This window comes from Cnephaeus nilssonii (assembly GCF_951640355.1).
Source record: "Cnephaeus nilssonii genome assembly, chromosome: 18".
NCBI lineage: Eukaryota > Metazoa > Chordata > Mammalia > Chiroptera > Vespertilionidae > Cnephaeus > Cnephaeus nilssonii.
Window position 1 is genome coordinate 36,328,810 of NC_137089.1, and position 20,011 is coordinate 36,348,820.

At 43.1% G+C, this 20,011-nt stretch overlaps 2 protein-coding genes across 3 annotated transcripts in view; both read left to right on the top strand.

Annotated features, from left to right (window-relative positions):
• The first annotated feature begins 11,971 nt into the window (after window positions 1–11,971).
• RRS1 (ribosome biogenesis regulator 1 homolog) lies at window positions 11,972–14,026 on the top strand. The gene has a single exon (XM_079796521.1). The coding sequence runs from the start codon at window positions 12,066–12,068 to the stop codon at window positions 13,161–13,163; it is 1,098 nt and encodes a 365-aa protein (XP_079652647.1). The 5' UTR covers window positions 11,972–12,065; the 3' UTR covers window positions 13,164–14,026.
• Window positions 14,027–14,999: 973 nt separating this feature from the next.
• The window catches only part of ADHFE1 (alcohol dehydrogenase iron containing 1), a 36,303-nt gene continuing 31,291 nt past the window's right edge, over window positions 15,000–20,011 (top strand). For both annotated transcript variants that reach the window (XR_013814932.1, XM_079796128.1), the window contains exons 1-2: window positions 15,000–15,071; window positions 19,669–19,706. Coding sequence is in view for 1 of the 2 variants with exons in the window: in XM_079796128.1 (XP_079652254.1) it covers window positions 15,016–15,071; window positions 19,669–19,706 (94 nt within the window). In the remaining variant the exon portion in view is untranslated. The remainder of the gene's footprint in view (window positions 15,072–19,668; window positions 19,707–20,011) is intronic.

A 20,011-nucleotide genomic window follows, 5' to 3' on the forward strand; every position in this document is an offset into this window, starting at 1 on the left:
AAACAAGTAGAAAAATATAATGTAACAAAATGTTTTCAACACTATTTGCCTAGAAGAAATTACCATTTGGAAGGTATCAATAGTGTCTGCTAAATTGTCTGTTATTAAATATATTGTCAAGAGAATAAATAATTTTGTTGCATGTTGTAAGAAAACAGCTTTAAACAAGATTCCAAGAGAAGGAAAGAAAAGGGTAAGGATATTTGGTAAAATATCCTTTGTTAAAGTAGCAGCTGCCATTTCCCCTTTATTTTTATAGCTGGTAAAGATGATGAAGACAAAACAACTAATAGCCTCTAAATATTTCAAACTATATATATATATATATATATATATATATATATATATATATATAACATTATCTTATTTTTAATGTTGTATAATTCTTTTTACAGCAGCTAAATGAGATAATTCACAGAATTGCCTCAAAGGGATCTCTAAATGCTCTAGTAAAAATTTAGAAAATAATTGAATTCTTCCACAGGAGCATTTTCATTAAGTCAATTATGATGAACTAGGATGTTAACTAGACTTAGTGTGGTGATTATTTCATAATATATACAAGTATCACATCATTATGTGTACACCTGAAACTAATGTCATATGTCAATTATTTATCAATTTAAAAAAAGAAAGAAAACTCAATTAAGCTAATAAAATGCAGGAGCAGAGAAAAATAGGTATAGAAAAGATCGGGTAAGTAGAAAGCATAAAATAAGATATAAATAAATATATCAGTAATCAAAATAACTATAGTCTAAATGTATTAATTAAAAGTCAGATTGTCAGATTTAATTTAAAAAAAACAAACCACCAACAAATCCAGCTGTGCAGTGTTTACAAAAGACATATCTAAAGCAAAAGGATAGATGCAGTTTGGAAATAAAAAATAAAGTAAAATAAATCAGACAAATACTAATCAAAAATAGCAATATAGCTAGAGTACTGTTGAAAGCATGATTAAAGATAAAAATCACTATGTTATGATAAAAGGATAAAAAATTCATCAGGAGGATTTAGTAAATCTAAATGTTCATTTTATTTAATAACAAATCAAAATAAGGAATGAAAATTTGGTAGAATTACACTTTATAAATCGATAATCAAAACAGGAGATCTCAACATACCTCTCAGTAATTGATAGATCAAGAAGATAGTAAAAACATGGAAGATGTAAATGATACAATTAAGAAAATACCATTTTGGTTATATCTTCACTGGTCTAAAAATCTTCCATGGCTCCTTACTGCCTCTGGCATCACATCCAAAGTATTCTACTTAATCCTAAAAGTACTCCACATTTGGTACTGCCCTACCTATCTAGCCAAGCTTATGTCATACCCAATACAAATCATCTATCCTCGGCAAACCAAACCTCTAATGGACTAGATAGAGGAAGCTTTCTGGTATAATGCTTATGTGCCTGGTTTGGTAGACTACAAAGGTTCAAATTCTGGTTCTACCATTTACTAACTTTATGACCTAGGACAAGTTACTTAACCCTTGTGATTTCAGTCATTTTTATAAAATGAGGATATTGGTAATATTTAAGCCTATTTTGAGGATTTATAAAGAATATCAATGCCTGATACATTGTACTTGCTCCACAAACACTGGCTACATGCCTTTATTTATATTGTTATCATCCTGGAACACATTTCTTCCTCCTCCTATCTATTCAAACTCTATTCAAGATCAAAGGTCAACTCAAGTTCCTTTTCTTTCATAAAGCCTTCACCAATTACTCTGTCTAGCCTTCATTTATCTCCCTCTCTACAGTACAGTAGTTCTTAACCTTGTGGGGGAGAGGTAGAGAATCAGAGATGCCTTAGAGAATCTTATGGGGGAGTGGGAATCTTCTATTCATAAAAAATACACATGTATCACCACATATGTTTGCATAAAACATTAGGGGATTTATGTCTCTCTGAAGCTCACCCTGGGAATCCCAATTAAAGTTCCTCTGTGGAGGGGGGTGGGGGGCAATGGGGACATAAGGACACATATGTTAATAACTTAATCAATAAAGAAAGAAAGAAAAAATAGATCCTCTGTGGTCAAGTCTATGTTTCACCATCACCCACTCTTTTCTCCTGAGGCCATCTTAACAAAAGAACACAATGCTACATGGAGCTAGAGAGAAGCTAATGAAGCTCACTTCAAGATAAGGAAACTGATTCATAGAAAGATGAAGTGACTTACCAAAGCCACAGACAACTACAGAGTGGCAGAGATGGAGCCAGAACCTGTATCCTGACTACCCCTCTAGGATTCTTTGCAAAAGTGTGTTTGAATAATTTATCTCCAACTCACAGAGCTCTAAAATTGAGAAATAATGTTAGCCCATTATTCAGATGGGGTGATTATCCCTTGGGGAATTTGTCTCCAGGTAATCAGGCCAAAAATCACCAAGAATCTTTCTCAGAATGATAATTACCAAACATACCAGAAATGTTATATTTTATTCTACTTTACCTTTCATATTCTGAAATTCTCTCATTAGTTTTCTCTGAATCAACACCAAGCTAGGAAAAACAAAACTGCCCCAATTTTATTATTTGAGGAAGTTAACTTTGAAGCTTTATTTAAAACTTTTCTATAACTATAATAATCAAAGAATATCATCATTTCCACATCTTGAGCCCGGAAAGACACAGATAAAGCCAATCCAAAATATTTCATTCTCAGACCTGACCTTATAAAATATAAATATTTTAATAAATATTTTATAAATCTGTCTTCTATCTTTTTCCCTAGAAGACATTTTTCCAGAATCACTAACAAATAGAAAAATGAACTATACCTTGCTCATTCTCTACCCTATCTTCCAATTCTCAAAGTAGTTTAATGGTTAACTAAAGAAAAAAGAAAAGATTATGAATAACCTATAAACACAATAATTAGCCTCCATGTCATTAAAAACTGATTAGCACTTGTGTAGTCACAGTCTCCTTGTGCATGCAGGGAGCTGTTCCACTGTGTGAAGTCATACAACCAGCCCGGGAATGAGATAAATGACTCAGGGGTGGGGGAGGTTGTAAAATAAAATATATTAGTCAAAAACTTTAATCAAAGAATTTAAAATAAATAAACTTTAATCAATGACCAGAAGCCCTGGTCAGATAACTCAGTTGGTTAGAGTATCACCTGATAAACCAAGGTTGGGGATTCGATCCCCAGTCAGGACACATACAAGAATCAACCAATGAATGTATAAATAAGTAGAACAACAAATCAATGTTTCTTTCTCTCCCTCTTCCCCTCTCTAAAATCAATAAATTTTAAAAAGAGAAAAAAGAAACAGTAAAGCACTTTATAAGAAAACTAGAGGCCCGGTGCATGAAATTCGTGCCCAGGGAGGAGGTCCCCTCAGCCCAGCCTTCATCCTCTCCAATCCCCTCGGGGATGTCTGACTGCCGGTTTAAGCCCAATCCCGGGGATTGGGACTAAACTGGCAGTCGGACATCCCTCTCATAATCCAGGACCACTGGCTCCTAACTGCTCACCTGCCTGCCTGCCTGATCGCCCCTAACTGCCCCCCCTACCAGCCTGATCACCCTAACCGCCTCTGCCTGCCTGCCTGGTCACCCCCAACTGCCTCCCCTGATGGCCTGGTCGCCCCCAACTCTCCCCCCCGCTGCTGGCCTGGTCGCCCCATACAGCCTGCTGTTCAGTCGTTTGGTCGTCCCTCACTAAATCCCCTGCCGGCCTGGTCGCCCCATGCAGCCTGCTGTTTGGGACATTACTGTTACTATGACGGCATCCCGGACAATTTGCATATTCCTCTATTATTAGTATAGATAATATTGGAACACCTGAAGAGCATAAAATTTTTAACAAAAGAATCAATAGTATAATACTGATTCACAGAGATGAATCAAAAAGACCATCTAGTCAAAACCTTTTACTTCCATTATAATAATAAACTGAAGCCTGAGACCTAAACTGTATCTCCTTTTAAATACACAGGCTTTCCGGAGAAGAGAACCTGGAACCCACCACAATAAGTCAGCTTCCCCAACTGAAAATTAACATTATCTTGGATGAGGAGGCAAGTGAAATAAACACTGGAAAGTACCAGGAACATTATTTATACACTAGAGGCCCGGTGCCTGAATTCATGCACGAATACCCCCCCCCCCCCCGGGTGGCCTGCAGGGATTGGGCCAAAACCCAGTCCAATGCTGCCTGCAGCTCCTACCTGCCACTCCCACTCATCCCAGCCCACTGTGCCTGCCACAGGCTCGCATCCAATCAGTCCCAATCTGGAGGGTTCACGCTGCCGTAGCAGTGCTCGCCAGCCATGAGCCCTGCATCTGGCACCCTCCCAAGGGGAGTGGCCTGCGGGATCGGGCTGAAACAGGCTCTCCGACATCCCCAGAGGGGTCCTGGATTGCTAGAGGGTGCAGGCCAGGCTGAGGGACCCCACCAGTGCACTATCAGGCAGGGGAGGGACCACAGGAGGGCTTCAAGGCATGTCCGGCCCATCTCACTCAGTCCCAATTGGCCGGACCCCAGCAGCAAGCTAACCTACCCCCTGGTGGTCAGTGCATGTCATAGCGACTGGTCAACCAGTTAACTGTCTGCCCCCTGGTGGTCAGTGCACAACATAGCGAGCGGTTGAGCAGCCTTAGCATACATTAGCATATTATGCTTTGATTGGTTGACTATTTGCATATTACCCTTTTATTACATAGGATTATATAGTATTCTAAATAACAAGTTCTATTTAGGCCTTGTGGGAAAGTGTACACTCCACAAGCAACTGAATCTTGTGCATTACCAAGTGGCTCAGGGAACTAGATGAGACTGCAGTGCATTCTTGGATGCTAATAAGGATACAATGACACCTCCTTGCCAATAACAGGCTCTTTCCTTTGGCAAGTAAAAATACCTAGAAAAAGGAAAGTGTTGGCTATAGTACTTACCTTACATTTGTATTTATAAAAACCTAAGCGACCATTACGACCAGTAGACCGAACAACCGGTAGCTACGACATGCACTGACCAACAGGGAGCAGATGCTCAATGCAGGAGCTGCCCCCTGGTGGTCAGTGTGCTCCCACAGCCAACCTCCCACAGCCAGCCAATCTCCTGCTCTCCCTCCCCCCAGCCAGCTGGCCGAGATCAGCCCTGATCAGGACTAGGTGAGATGGCCCCGATCAGCCCCAATCACCAGCCAGGCTGAGGGACCCCACCTGTACACAAATTTGTGCACTGGGCCTCTACTGTAGTTATAGTTTCAGTATTTCTACTAATATTTTTCATAGATGTATTCTAAAAAATAATAGATCAATAGTGTTCAGAAACAATGCTTGATTAAGAGAAGCTAGGAATTAATGTTTATTTGTCACAGCAGTAACTTGCTGTATATTATTAATATTGCTTATGTGGGAAATTAAAAGAAAATGTGATTAATGTATATTCACAGATGGTCTATGGCTGCAAAGAAAAACTGAAGGTTGCATGATAACAAAGTTGCTTTCCTGAGAGGAAAGGCATTTATGACTCAGTTGCCTAAACAAGAATAAATCACTCTAAAGTTATTTGCAAAAGCCATTCATATTTTATGATTAAGAATACACAAAAGGACTTCTTACTCATTATAATCTTACTTTCAAAAATTAAAATATAATAGAAAAGGATAACTGGGTTATCCTTAAATATCCCTAAAATTCTGAAACTTCAGTTTTCCTTTTTTATATCAATCTTTTGTTCTCTTATTGAACTCCTTATAGATATAAAATCTGAAGCCTAACACCAATCTCATTCCCTTGGGTCTTGGTGATGAAGTCTTATGAATGAAAACCATCAGCCAGTGGTGCTTACCTATCTATAGGTAGTGATAAGATTTGGCAAATAAAGAAAACTGCATTTGCCAATTTAAAAAAACACACAAACAGAAATCATTGTGTATTTTACAGAGAGCAAAACAAATTAAGTCAATTAGAAAATACTACCATCATTTTTACTATCCTAAAATCCAAAGTACTTTCTAGGCAAATGTAAGTTTGTGTGTGTGTGTGTGTGTGTGTGTGTGTGTGTGTGTGTGTGTGTGTGTGTTATCTGCTTCTACGCTATCTACACAAAATTTTAATGCTACACCTTCTTTGTTCCTTTTAAAAATAATTATATTTTGTACAGATTTCTGACTAAAACTAAAACAAATGAATACACAGATTTTTGTCTCTGATTAAGAAATTTCTAAATTAAATTTTCCCTTCAGGTACTGCCAAACTATGTGAATAAAATAAGCAGTTTAAGGGTCCTTTTTTACTACTTTGTCAAAGTACTGGCACATTGAATTTCCTACACAAAAATAATAACTATGTTGAAAGAATGGTTGAATTATCCCTAAAAATTTCCACTACCAAAAAGAGGCAACTGAAAACATTTGGCATGTAAATCTAAGTGAAAGGTTCAGGGTTGGGCCGGGGTCACACAGAACGGACTCAAGGCTCAGTGTAATCAAAATTATACTTATTCCAGTCACCTGGGTGCAGGTGAAAGAGCCAGCGGTGAATTGGGGAGGGAGCAGACTTCTTATGCGCTCAGGGAGAGCTGCAGATGGGGCTTCAGCTTGACTGACCCCCGTTATCAGGTCCGTAGTTTGAAGGCCTTGCCCTTTGTCCTTCTGCTGGCGCCAGACGTCCTTTCTGGGGGGCGGGGAAGGGGGTCTTCAGGAATTTCTGTAAAATAACCACTCAAGGGGAGCATGTTTGTGCAAGGCTTAGGCTAACAGAGTTTCCCCTTTGACATTTGTTAGATTTTGTAGGGCTCAATCCTTGTGTTCTCCAGTTAACCCTTTCACTAAGTTAATGCAATATCAAAAGAATGAAGAAATTGCTTACAAAAATGTTTTACTGGCCAAAGTAATTACGTTTTGAGGGAAGGTGAAAGGTGTTGCTTTCTTTCATGTCTTTAACTTTCCTGTTCCTGATTGAAGGTGAGGGTTTAATCTCCCTATAGGTTTACTTTTGTTAATGAAAACGTCTCAATAGTTGCTACAAAAATGCAATTGTTTCTTCTTCTTTCCTGCATGTAATTTTTGCCTTTTTTGATAACTGTTCTTACGTTTGTAGAAAGCTAAGATAAAAAAATAGGAATGGGGAAGAAATATTTAGAAAATAAGCATAAGCAGCACTATCATACAATGTGAGTAAAGAAAGAGTTGTTTGGGACTAGATCATAAATATCCAACACCAAGAACCATCATATTTTGTTGGGCAGAGAAGGGAGTTTTTGAGTAAAGTGATTTGGCCAGGTCTCCGGAAGATAAATCCTCAGAACTGGCCGGCAGAGAGAGCCGAGGCAGGAAACTGTTAGGATGCTTCTGGGATAGATCTCTGGGTATCAGTTAGGGTCCTGGGAGGAAAAATGTAGTAGTCAACCTGGGTAATTGAAAAAAGATCAACAATGGGAATATTACAAAAATGTGGGCAGAGTTTAAGAAAACTCAAAAATAAAAGTGCTACAATGGCGAGAGCTGTAACCACTCCCAGGCCTACAGGAAGCAGGGGAGAAGTTAGAGGAGCTGGGAGAGGGTGGCTGCCAGGAGAGAGCTGCCTGAGTGGAGCTATGGCCTTTTAGAAGAACCAGCCAACCAATAGCAATATGCAGAGGGCTGGAGGCATACAGGGCTTCACCTTACTCTCTTCCCACCCTCTGATCTTTTGTCACTGCTACACCCAGCTGGATGCCAGGGGCAGAGAGCAGAGTGGAGGGAGGATCTAGAGAAGCAAATGGAAAAGACCCTATCTAGGGGTAAGGTCATGGTAGAAGAAATGGAAAGGGCACAATATGAGATAAATTTAACAGGACTTTGCCTGAATGGATTTGGAGATGGAAAAAGAAAAGTCAAAGATGACATCCCAGTTTCAAGCCTAAATTACCAGACTAAAATGACAATAATCTCAACTGAACCTATTTTTTACTAACTATTGTATTCCCAATGTCTTGCACAGAACCTTGGGCATAAAAAGCTTCTATAAACAAACTGGAGTGGATGGATAGACAATGAAGAAGAAATTCGAGGGAAGATGATGTGTATGTAACCTTACACATACTGAGTTTGGAGTATAGTGGAAGAGCCCAGCAGGTGATTGGAGATTTGAGCCTAAAGCTCTGAAAAGGAAAGAAAGATATGCTTCTAAAAACCATCTGCACAGAAATGTTAGCTGACACCAAGAGAGTGGATGACATGGCATAAAGAGCATGTATAAAGAGAAAAGAAGGAGGGCCTAAAACTAAACTTGAGAGCCCTGACATATGGGAACAAAGGAGGAAGGGAAACCAACAAAGAGGGGGGCGGGTAGGGAAAAGCCAACAAAGGGAAAAGACAATATGTGCAACCATTTGCTGTATTATTAAAATAATTTCACATACATTTGCACATCCCTGGCAAGCTCTATTCTTCTTGACACTGCAGTGTTGCCTAATATAAAGATACAAATGCAAGCTGGAGATCACCACTTACCTTCTTGCCTCAATAAAGACTTTTTAAAGCCCTAATTCCCCACCTTACCAGTTTTGCTCACCTTGAATCTAACACAGCCAACATTAATCCTTTCATAATTTAGAAAAGTCTGTTAGGCTTATTCTTTCAAACAATCATGTATTGAGTATCTATTACACATCCAGTACTCTGCTCAGCAAAGTGGAAGTAAAAATCAATCTCCAATCATCAAGAAAATTAAAATCCCCTTGGACTAAAAAACCATTGAGCGTAAAACAATTAAAGTTCAATTAAGAGCTGACCTGTATGATTCACACCAAGTAGCATTTCATCCAATGAGAATTCATACCATTCAGCACATGTTGACATCTGATTTTTTTCCCTAGCTCAGATTGATAGAAGAGATAAATTCTACATAGGTGTACTTTCTATTAAATGCCCAATTATGCCACATGGTAAATTTGTCTTTACTTTTCTTTCTTCCCTGCTGTTCTCAATAATCTTTTAACATGGTAGTCATTCAAATATTTGTTATATGTGTAAATGAATCAGAAGCTAAGCCAAGTCCAGAGCAACTGTCAATGTTCTTAACTCTCTCCTAAGGCAAATCTCAAAAGCTTTAAGGTTAAGTCTTGGCTCAGGGGATGGTTGGTATTAAAGACATGGTGCTGAGTGTTAAGGTAAAAGCTCAGAAAAACCCTGGAAAATCCTAAAATGCTTTTAGAAAAGAGGAAAAAAGAAGATTCTAGCAAAATTCCTGAAGCATAAAATGTGTTCAATTAATCCCCAGTAGCGGGTGTGCAGGAGGCAGCCAATCAATGATTCTCTCTCATCATTGATGTTTCTATCTCTCTCTCCCTCTCTGAAATCAATAAAAAAATATATTTTTAAATGTGTTCAATAAATGTTTATGAGTGAATGAACAAATGACAGCTGAGGAAAGATAGTGAGCTCAAGAAGAGACCAAACTCAGGGAGTATACATGACAGATGAGGCTGTATTTAAAGCCCTCTCTAGCAGAAACTCAAATGAATTTACTTCCTAATGGCAATTATATCTATTTCTATGGGTTAATTCTCCAGCGTAACCCCTTCTTCACTACTTCCAAACTCCCTTTAAAGGAAAACAAAACCTCAACCGCACAATCAGCAGGGACTCCCAAACTCAACTATACATACTCATCACCTAGAGATTTTGTTAAAATGAAGGCTCTGAATTATTACATCTGGGATGAGGCCAGAAATTCTGCATTTCTAACAAACTCCCAGCTGGGGCTATGATGCTGGTCCAGAGACCACACTTTTAGAGTGTCAAGAGCCTGAAGACATTACAGAGAATATGTAAATAGTCTTAAAGCTGCGAGTAAACTACCTCCTGCTCCCACGTTTCCTAGTTGTACAACAAGCATATCAAACTCATGGCCTGCGGGCCACACGCAGCCCACACGAATATTTTTGCGGCCCAGCCAATATAATGGTATGTAAAAAAAGTTTTAATAAAAATTTTGTAACTTAATTTTTACAATATCCTGTTATACATAATCCTATATAATAAAAGGCTAATATGCAAATTGTCACCTCGGGAGTTCGATCACTTGCTATCATGTGCACTGACCACCAGGGTGTGGTGTGGAACATGGCGGGCGACCAGCGGCAGCAGGGCGCTGAGGGAGCAAGGGAAGGAGGCAGGGAGGCCAGAAGGTGGGGAACCTGATTGACCCTGATTGCCGGCCAGGCCTAGGGACCCTACCCATGCATGAATTTCATGCACCTGAGACTCTAGTTATTAATAACGAACTACAATGTTCACTAATGACTGATTACTATCATGTTGCATTCATTTCCCTTACGTGCCTTACGTGCCTTACGCGCAGGCGCACCATTTCTCTCCACTAATATAGCAGCGAATATTTTAGTAGCCGATTGCCACGTCATTAGTCTTGTACTGACTTGTTGGGTGTGCGCAACAGGAAATATTTCCCTTTCAGAGAACAAGAAAAAATAGGTTTATTTGCGTTACGCTTATTAATTTGTGCAGTTATTCAGTGTCTGCTAAGTGAATGTTCAAGAAAAAATATTAAATTTTTATTAAAATGTTCTATTATTTTATGTTAACGATTACTCATTTATTTCAGCCCTTTGTATTCAGCATGTCTCTATCGAAATAAACCTACGTTTCTATGAAAATTGAAGCTTTTGTTTTTTTGCGGCCCACATAAACTTAAACCTTGTTTATTTGGCCCGTGTTAGCCTTTGCGTTTGACATGCTTGTTGCACAACCTTAGACAAGTCATTTTACCTCCCTGAGCCTTCCTTTGTCATCAGAGGAATATGGTGAATAACAACAGCTAAGACTTACTGAGTGCTTACCATGTACCAGAAACTGTTTCATATTCATCAACTTATGAATAGGACTTAAGTTAAACAACCTGTCCAAGGCGGTTACAGTAACCCTAGGTCTGACTCTAGATCCTAGTGTTTAATCACCGTGTGAAACTGCCTCTTCAGCTTAGCTCTCAGTCTTGATGAAAATTAAGTAACTGGTATGCAGCTAACATTTATCGGGCACTTACAAGTTCCAGGCCCTAGTCTAATCTCCCTTGGAAGCATATTAACTCCATTTATCGTTATACTAGCCCTGGAAGATTACAGATTTTAAAACAGACTGGTGTGGTTCAGTGGTTGAGTATGGACCCATGAACCAGGAGGTCACCGTTGGATCCCAATCAGGTCACCTGCCGGGGTGGTGGGCTCTATGCCCAGTGTGGGGTGTCGGGTAGGCAGCCGATCAATGATGCTCTCTCATCATTGATGTTTCTCTCCCCTCCCCCACTTCACCTCTGAAATCAATAAAAATATTTTTTAAACAGGCCCGGAGAAGTTAAAGCTGAAAGTCCAACAGTGGCACAGTCAGGACTGGAACCAGGCAATCCAGCGGAATAGCCTGGCGCTCTTCCGCCACAAGCCAGGGGAACACGCAGCCCAGACCCGGGCTCGGCGGGCAGGGTGGGTTCCCACCACTCCCGCGGTCTGCCAGCCCCGCGGCGCCCAAGGCAAACCAAGTCCGCACTTGGCTCCACGTGTCTGTGGGAAGTGTCTTTCTCGGCCCTAACCCAGGACCCACACGAACGGGTCAGGGTTCTGGTGAAATATAATCTGTCCAGTCTCAACAAGGGCTGACTGGCTAAACATCTTGAGAACACATTTTCACCGATATCGTGACAGAACCGCTCCGGAACCCCACACTCCGTGGGCCCAGGAACTTGCACCGCCCACCTGCGCCGCCGCCGCCGCCGCCGCCTCCGGGGAGCCGTGGTCCCAACTGGACCCTGGAATTTGTAGTCCGGGTTCTCGCACCAGCTCCGCCCCATCCGGGCACGAGCCAAAAGGGCCGCTTCGAATCCCATCTGCTCTCCAACACTGCCCTCTGCCGGCCTCTCCTCCAGTCGCCCGGATTATGAGCCAGTTCCGGTTGCTCCGGAAGTGAAGGTTTCTCTTCCGGGGTGAGCGTCTGGGCTCTTGCACGTGGTTGTGTTGCCCCGGCTTGAGCCGGCGCTGGCAGAGAAGTAGTTTGAATTGTTTTACTGGAGCTAGTGAGCGGAGCCGGGACCATGGAGGGCCAGAGCGTGGAGGAGCTGCTGGCAAAGGCGGAGCGGGACGAAGCCGACAAGTTGCAGCGCATCACGGTGCACAAGGAGCTGGAGCTGGAGTTCGACCTGGGTAACCTGCTGGCCTTGGACCGGAATCCTCCCACGGGCCTGCGGCGCGGGGAACCCACCCCGGAGGCCGAACTGCGGGCCTTGGCGCGGGACAACACGCAACTGCTTATCAACCAGCTGTGGCAGTTGCCCACGGAGCGCGTAGAGGAGGCGCTGGTGGCGCGGTTGCCGGAGCCCACCACTCGCCTGCCGCGCGAGAAGCCAGTGCCCCGGCCGCGGCCGCTTACACGCTGGCAGCAGTTCGCGCGCCTCAAGGGCATCCGGCCCAAAAAGAAGACCAATCTGGTGTGGGACGAGGTAAGCGGCCAGTGGCGACGCCGCTGGGGCTACCAGCGCGCCCGCGACGACACCAAGGAGTGGCTGATCGAGGTGCCCGGTAGTGCCGACCCCTTGGAGGACCAGTTCGCCAAGCGCATTCAGGCTAAGAAGGAACGGGTGGCCAAGAACGAGCTGAACCGGCTGCGTAACTTAGCCCGCGCGCACAAGATGCGGCTACCCAGCTCGGCCGGGATGCACCCTACGGGACACCAGAGTAAGCAGGAGCTGGGCCGCGCCCTGCAAGTGGCCAAGGTCTCCACCGCTTCAGTGGGGCGCTTTCAGGAGCGCCTGCCCAAGGAGAAGGCCCCCCGGGGCTCCGGCAAGAAGAGGAAGTTTCAGCCTCTTTTCGGGGACTTTGCAGCGGAGAAAAAGAGCCAGTTGGAGATGCTGCGGGTCATGAACAGCAAAAAGCCTCAGCTGGACGTGACAAGGGCCACCAATAAGCAGATGAGGGAGGAAGACCAGGAGGAGGCGGCCAAGAGGAGAAAAATGAGCCAAAAGGGCAAGAGAAAGGGGGGCCGGCAGGGTCCTGGGGGCAGGAGGAAAGGGGGTCCGCCCAACCAGGGGGGTAAGAGGAAAGGAGGCTTGGGAGGCAAGATGAACTCCGGGCCGCCCGGCTTGGGTGGCAAGAGGAAAGGAGGGCAACACCAAGGAGGAAAGAAGAGGAAGTGAAGTTGACCCTCTGACCTGTAAACCAAGAACTACTATAAATGTTAAGGTCTAAGTCCTGTAGGGGGGTGCAGAAGACGGTGGCCACCGCCTTCATTGAGGTTGAAGGGATAGGATTACCCTCCCCTCAAGATACTATGAAAATGTTGGACTGTACAAATTAATGTTTTTCCAATAACCATGTCTTTGACTGGAGATTTAAAGGATGTTTTTTTTTTTTTTAATTAACGTTGGATGTGGTATGAGGGACAGTTCATATTTCAGAGACAAAATAGTATGACCAGCTTTATTTTTGTAACAAGCTTGTGTATTATCAAAGTAGCTGGGAGCACACAGAAAGGTTTCAGACTGACCTTAAAAGTAATTGTTGTGAAGTTATTTAATAAAAGTGTGTCTGTATCTAATGTTGCTTTTCACTGTTTGGCTATTGTTAAGTAAAGCCAGTGACCTGGATATCTGGCACATATTATTTTCCTTTACTTTCTAAAAAAGCAGCAAACTTGTGATTTTAGCAACACCACTGTAAAAAAAATACTTCTTTTAGTATCAGATACAATATTGAAGGTATAGTATAATTGGTTTTTCTGGAAAAAGATTTCCTGCTTTTCAACACAAAATACTGATTTGCTTGCTGTAAATAAGTTTGGGTATAACTGAATAACGGTGGTAATTGTCATTAATCCAGAAAATACTTAAATCTTTCTCAACGTTTATGTCCCCAATTTTTTTAAAGCTTCAGAGAGGAGCTGTTTTGGGAAGACAGCCTACAAAATTCTTAATTGAAACAGTATCTTTAGATTCATTTGTCAAATTGGCCTGGAGCTGGTTTGTTTAGGTGTTGAAATTTTATTGCCATTCTTGTTCTCTCTCCCTAATATCTCCTGAAAAGTATTCATAGTAGATCTCAAATCCAGGGGGTCTTTTTTTGCTGCTATTACAGAGCTGAGAGCCATTATACTCAGCTGTTTGGCCTGACAATTGATGGGAAATTAAAATTGGGAATTCATTTTTTTTCAATGTTGTCTCATTTTAATAAGGTTACTTTAGAAATTGCTATGAAAGAAAATAGATTTCATACAGGTAACTTAAGACACTTGTTCAGTCATTACTTAGGATACTTTCTGATTAAGTTAAAGTTGAACTTTTCCAAGTTGATCATTGATCAACTTTCCCACTTGGACATGGTACACTTGGGGCTGCTAAGCCCTCCCAGAGTATACCATTTAATGGAATCCTGGAGCAACTTCATCAAAAGCCAAGCCATTCAGGGAGCATTTAATCTTTAATCCTCACCCGAGGATATTGTTTGTTGTTTGTTTTCGGTAGAGCGAGGGAAAGACAGAAATCAATTTGTTGCCTCCTGCACGCCCCCACCAGGGCCGGGGCTAGGAGGAGCCTGCAACCGATGTATGTGCCCTTGACCTGATGGAACCGGGGACCCTTCCGTCTGCAGGCCAATGCTCTATCCACTGGGCAACACCTGCTAGGGCTAAATGGAGTGTCTTAATAATTTTTTCTGAAAATACTTTTAAGAACTCAAGTGTAGCATTTTAAAGAAATTACTGGGAAAAGCATACCCTTGTTTTTTACCCCTTTCCCCACCTATGAAAGGGTTTGAAGTAGAGACTCAAGTATCCAAGACCCTACGGAGCAGTTACCCCTATGGCAATTTCCAAGGTAGATGGGGAGACTGCAGTTGGAGCACTGGAGGTTTTGACTCGTGGGAAAGTGGCCCTGAGCCACCCTAAGTGCTAACCACGGGATTTGAGCAGCTGAGGGTGGGCGGGAGGAGGAGGGCGCGGCGGTGATTGGTCCGTGTGGGGGGCGGGGCCACGGGAATCCCATTCGCGCAGCAATGGCCGCAGCCCGCGCGCGGGTAGCGCACCTACTGAAGCAGCTGCGGCTCGCAGCGTGAGTGCGGGGGCCGGCGGGCGGGCGGGCAGGGGACCCGAGGGTGCCGCGGTGCCCACGCAGCCCCCCTGCGCATTCGTCCTCGGGTTACTTTCAAGAACTGGGGAAGGGGCTTCCGCAGTGCGCGCCCACGGTGCGCCGGGTGGGACTGCGTAGTCAGATTGTGCCTCGCACCCGCACTCCGCGCTGGGAGGCAGGTTTGACCCTGTTCTATGTGCCCGTAAGGAAACTAAGACCCAAAGACAACAGCGCCTGGTCCCGCGTCGTGCCAGGCCGTGGAGGGGCTTGGCACAGTGACCGAGACTTGTATCCAATCAATACATTTATACTGGGTGCATGTGATGCGCCAAAAATTGTTCTAGGAGCTGGGGATACAGAGATGGAAGATTCTGGAGCAGTTTAAAGTCTAATAGGATATTGGATGAAGGGACAAGGTTTGTAAAAGGGGCCTGTGCGGAATGCAGCCGATAGGGTATAGAAGAGAAAGATGGACTTGATGCCAGTACGTTAAATGCCGTGACATGCCTGACTCGCTCTCCATTAAGGAAATGCCGGGTACATAGCAGCCACCTGGTAAAATACTTGTTGAATGTGCAAGTGCAATAGTGGGCCAGGGAAAACTTGGGAAATTTAAAGCAAAGAGGTGGGGATAAATGAGGAGGGAGGGGGACTAAAGAGGAATTTCAGGTAAAAAGAGAGCAGCCCCAGGGACAAGAAATGTAGAAAATGTAGACCTCCCTTCATAGGAGGAAGTGAGGATGGAGAAGATGGGGAGACTGCAGTTGGAGCACTGGAGGTTTTGACCAGCTGAGGCGGGTGGGCGGGAGGAGGAAGTGAGGATGGTAAAAGACCATGAATAGAAAATAGAATTTATTGGGCACTTACCATGTGCCAGGCACTGTCCTGCACATTTTACACATATTATTAATAGTAACTCTAATCCTTACAACAACCCTGTGCAATACTGTATTATATCCTCATATCACAGGTAAAGAAATAAAGGCATGGAGAAAAAGAGTTTGTACAGTGTCACACAGCTAAGTGAATGGCACAGCCATAATATGAACTCACATATTCTGGCTTCACAGTCCTTGTTTGCATCCTCTGCTAAGAAGTTTGAATTGTGTGATGTGGATAATGGAAAGTTATGGAAGCAATAATTCTCACTGTAAAGCTGCACCTTGAAATGCTCCACGAAAAAAGAAGTACATGGCCAAATAGATTTGGGAAACTGCTCACTGCTGCATAGCTCTCTTGTAGAGTCAGGATGTATGTCTGCACATGCAAGGGCTCCGAGAAGTCCTGCGAAAAGCGGGGGAAGGGGGGATTAGCTGTATTTAAACTCTTTATTCGAAACCTGTGTCAGCATAGAACTTTTTATCAAGCAGCACCATTCCTTGGAACCAGTGTCATGTAGAACATGTAGTTAGAGTGGTTGCATGGCAAAGGAGTGTGGCATAATTGGAATTCTGTGAGAGCTTTCTGGTGGCATTGCAGAGTGGGGGAGAAACACTAGAGGTAATCGTAGTGCTCCAGCTAAAAGGTGATGGCTTCAGACACCCAGGGGAGGCAGCTGGTACAAGGAGTAGATATGAGAAATACTGAGGAGTTGGTTAGAATCAGCAAGCTTTTGTTTATTTTCAGTGAAACAAGGAAGAAATTGAGGTTTCTGGCTGGGGCATCAGGTAAGCAGTGGGGCCATTTACCGAGATAGGTCCTAGAAGAGGATTTGCTTTAGGAGGAAGATGATGACCTAAGACTTGGGCATTTTGGGTTGGACATGCCTCAGGTACGTCCAGATGAAGACCCCCAGCAGGGACTTGAATATGTTTTTCTGGAGCTCGGGAGCAAGTTGAGAATTCATCCTTGAGTGGGGAAGCAAGGCCTTGGCAAACTGTAAGCATAGAAGAAACGGGCACTAAGCTAGCCACTGCAAATAAAGTTATGAAAAAGGGTAGCTCTTGCCTTGTTATCACAAAATTTACATTCTCAAGGCAAATGCAACCAGGAAAAGGGTACCAACAACAGTGTGGTAACAGTTTTAATGGGAGGGGAGGTGCAGTACCAGGGATCACAGAGAGAGGGTGTCTACCAGGAGGCCTCTTGCCCAGGGAAATTGACATCTGAATTGACCTGAGAAAGAACACTAGTTACCCAGAAGATGGGGGAAAGTAAGTTCCAGGCAGAGGAAATAATGGACCAGAGTTCTGGAGGCAAGAGAGAGAATGTGTGGTTGATTAAAGGAAAAGAACCAAGTTAATTTTTTGAGAACTCAACCCCAGAGATGGAAGGTGATGAGAGGCCAGGCTGGAGAGGTTAGCAGGACCAGTGAGGTAGGGCCACATCTGAACTTGATCCTAAGAGCCGTGACGAACCATCGAAGGGAGCAACATCCTTGGAAATATGCCCCTGACCACAGAGTAGTAAAGGTAGAGCGAGTGAAGGGAAGCCTGTTAGGAACGTCGTAGTAATCCAGATGAGAGAGGACACTAGAACCAGAGAGTGGCAGAGGGCCCCAAAGCAGTGGATGGATTTGGCTAGAGAAATACTTGGGGCCTTGATGCATGGTTGACTATAAAAGGTGAGGGGTGAGTCCTGCATAGAAGCCAACCTTTAAGCAATGGGCAGAGTGGAAAAGAAGCCAGGGGCAGAATAATTAGAAGTGAGTAGGGCGTCTGGAAGCCAAGAAGAGCATTTCAGCCACCTAGGGGAGGGGTGGCCCACAGTGTTCAGTGCAATGAGAGCAAGGTGCTAGGATGAGGTCAGAGAAGTGAGGATGCAACAGGAAAGCTGGGACTTAGGAAGACAGCAGCAGATTTCGGGGTGCAGGGCAAGGAAATGGTGCCAGCAGATGTAGGTCAGGAGCAGAGAACCAGAGAATGAGCAAGCCAAGGGGAAAGGAGGTTGAGTTCTAAGCATGAAACTCTTAAACATGGTATGACAAGGATCAAGGGAGGGGAAGGATTAGGAAATATAGGGCTGATGGAGGCCCCCAGAAAGCAAGAGGAGATGGGATTTAGAGCACCAATACGGAGTAGAAATGATGAGTTGAGGTAGCCTCAGAATGTGAAAAACATAAAATAAAAAGAGAAGGGGGATGGGGAGGAAGCATGTGCCCCATGATCCTGGGCATTAGAAAGCTTTGAGTTTGATATTTTTTTTCCTCTTTGCCTCTCTTTTCTTGGAGGGCGTAAAGCTCACCTTGGCCTTGCCTGCTTTCATTTCTCCTGCGGGAGTCTGTGGCTGGCTCAGACTTACAGCTGGGATGCTCTAGGACAAGCATGTCAAACTCCTGGCCCATGGGCCACTTGTGGTCCACAACGAATATTTTTGTGGCCCAGCCAATGTCACGGTGTGAGCAGTTATTTACAATTATGAAAGGAAATAAGTCTCCTGTCAGATCCAGAATTACTGACATTCACCTTGGGTCACTTTTGAAAGTAATCACTACGAACAAGATTTCCCCCGAAGTAGAAAAGATAGTAACAGAGAAGAGATGCCAAGTGTCATGAAGAAAACATTAATTTTATCATTGCCCTTGTTCTTTTTTTATGTACTATACTTTTCAAAATAAACCTACGTTTCTATGAAAATTGAAGCTTTTGTTTTTTTTTGCGGTCCACATAAACTTAAACCTTGTTTATTTGGCCCGTGTTAGCCTTTGAGTTTGACATGCTTGCTCTAGGAAACCCCATAGCACTTGGTGTGCTCAGTGGTGCCCACCAGATGGCAGCCTTGATTCATGGTAGCGCTCTCACTCACCTCCCATCTAGTTTTTGACTGCAATTCTGTTTTTGAGATCTTGATTACCACTGAGTTCAACCCTTTTCTTTCTTTCTCCTTCTTTCCCCTCAGATGTTTGAATGGGGCGGGGGAGAGGGGGAGTTATACACTCATTTATCTATAGGAACCCCCACTACGACAAGGCCCCCTGGACAATAAATAGAAATAAAACCCTTTCTCAACAACACTCAAGCATAGAAAGCAGGACCAAAGGAAGCCAGAGAAGGGACTGCCCAAGAACTAGGAGGTGACTAGGACAGGGAAGGGATACAGAAGGCAAGGGTAGAGGGACAGGTGTGAGCGCATTTTAGGCAAGAGTGGACAAGCACAGGGAGCCTGGGCAGTGGTCTCAGAGAAAGGACGGAGGCATGAGGTGGTCCCCAAGGAGGCCAGGGAAACAGGCCCAGAACCTTTCTGAAGAAAAATTAAACCCCTTGAGGACAATGGGAAAACACAGAGAAAGGGGGAATGTGATGCCTGAGGAGTTAACCTGGGTCAGTTTGGTTAAAGTTCCTAACCTAGTAAGAGCTGAGACCTCACCCAGACCAGAGACCCCATTTTTAACTTAGTCCCAGAGTGCTCATCTCGGCTCCTGCAGGGATTTATTAAGAAAGAACGAGCTTACAACACTGGAAAGATTCTGAGTCCCCTTTTTGTCCATGGTGATGTCTATTTTTTTCTATGTACAGTGTTTGCCGATAGCTAATACTTTGCTAGCATTTTAACACTAAGGCTGCAGAATAAATTACTTTGAGACTTCTTACCTTTTGGTTTTCTAGTTTTACTTTACATTTTTTTCTTTTCTTTTTCCTAGATGTCAGTGTCCAACTCATTCTTATACTTACTCCCAAGGTAATAAAATATTTTGTGTGTTTAAACTAACCACACTTTCCATTTCCACAGTTGGTACTCCAGTACATTTGGGCAAAGGGTAAAGCAAGAAAATCAAAGGATATAAGAAGGAAGTTGATGAAAATGACTGCCTTTTCACTTGAAATTGGCAATATGTAGTTCTAATTATATGATGTTAGCTGAATGTATGCTACAGATTATGTATTTGGCATATATATATATATATATATATATATATATATATATATATATATTTAATGCTATTTTTAATGTATTTCTGTTTTAAATAGAATTATTTGCCAAAG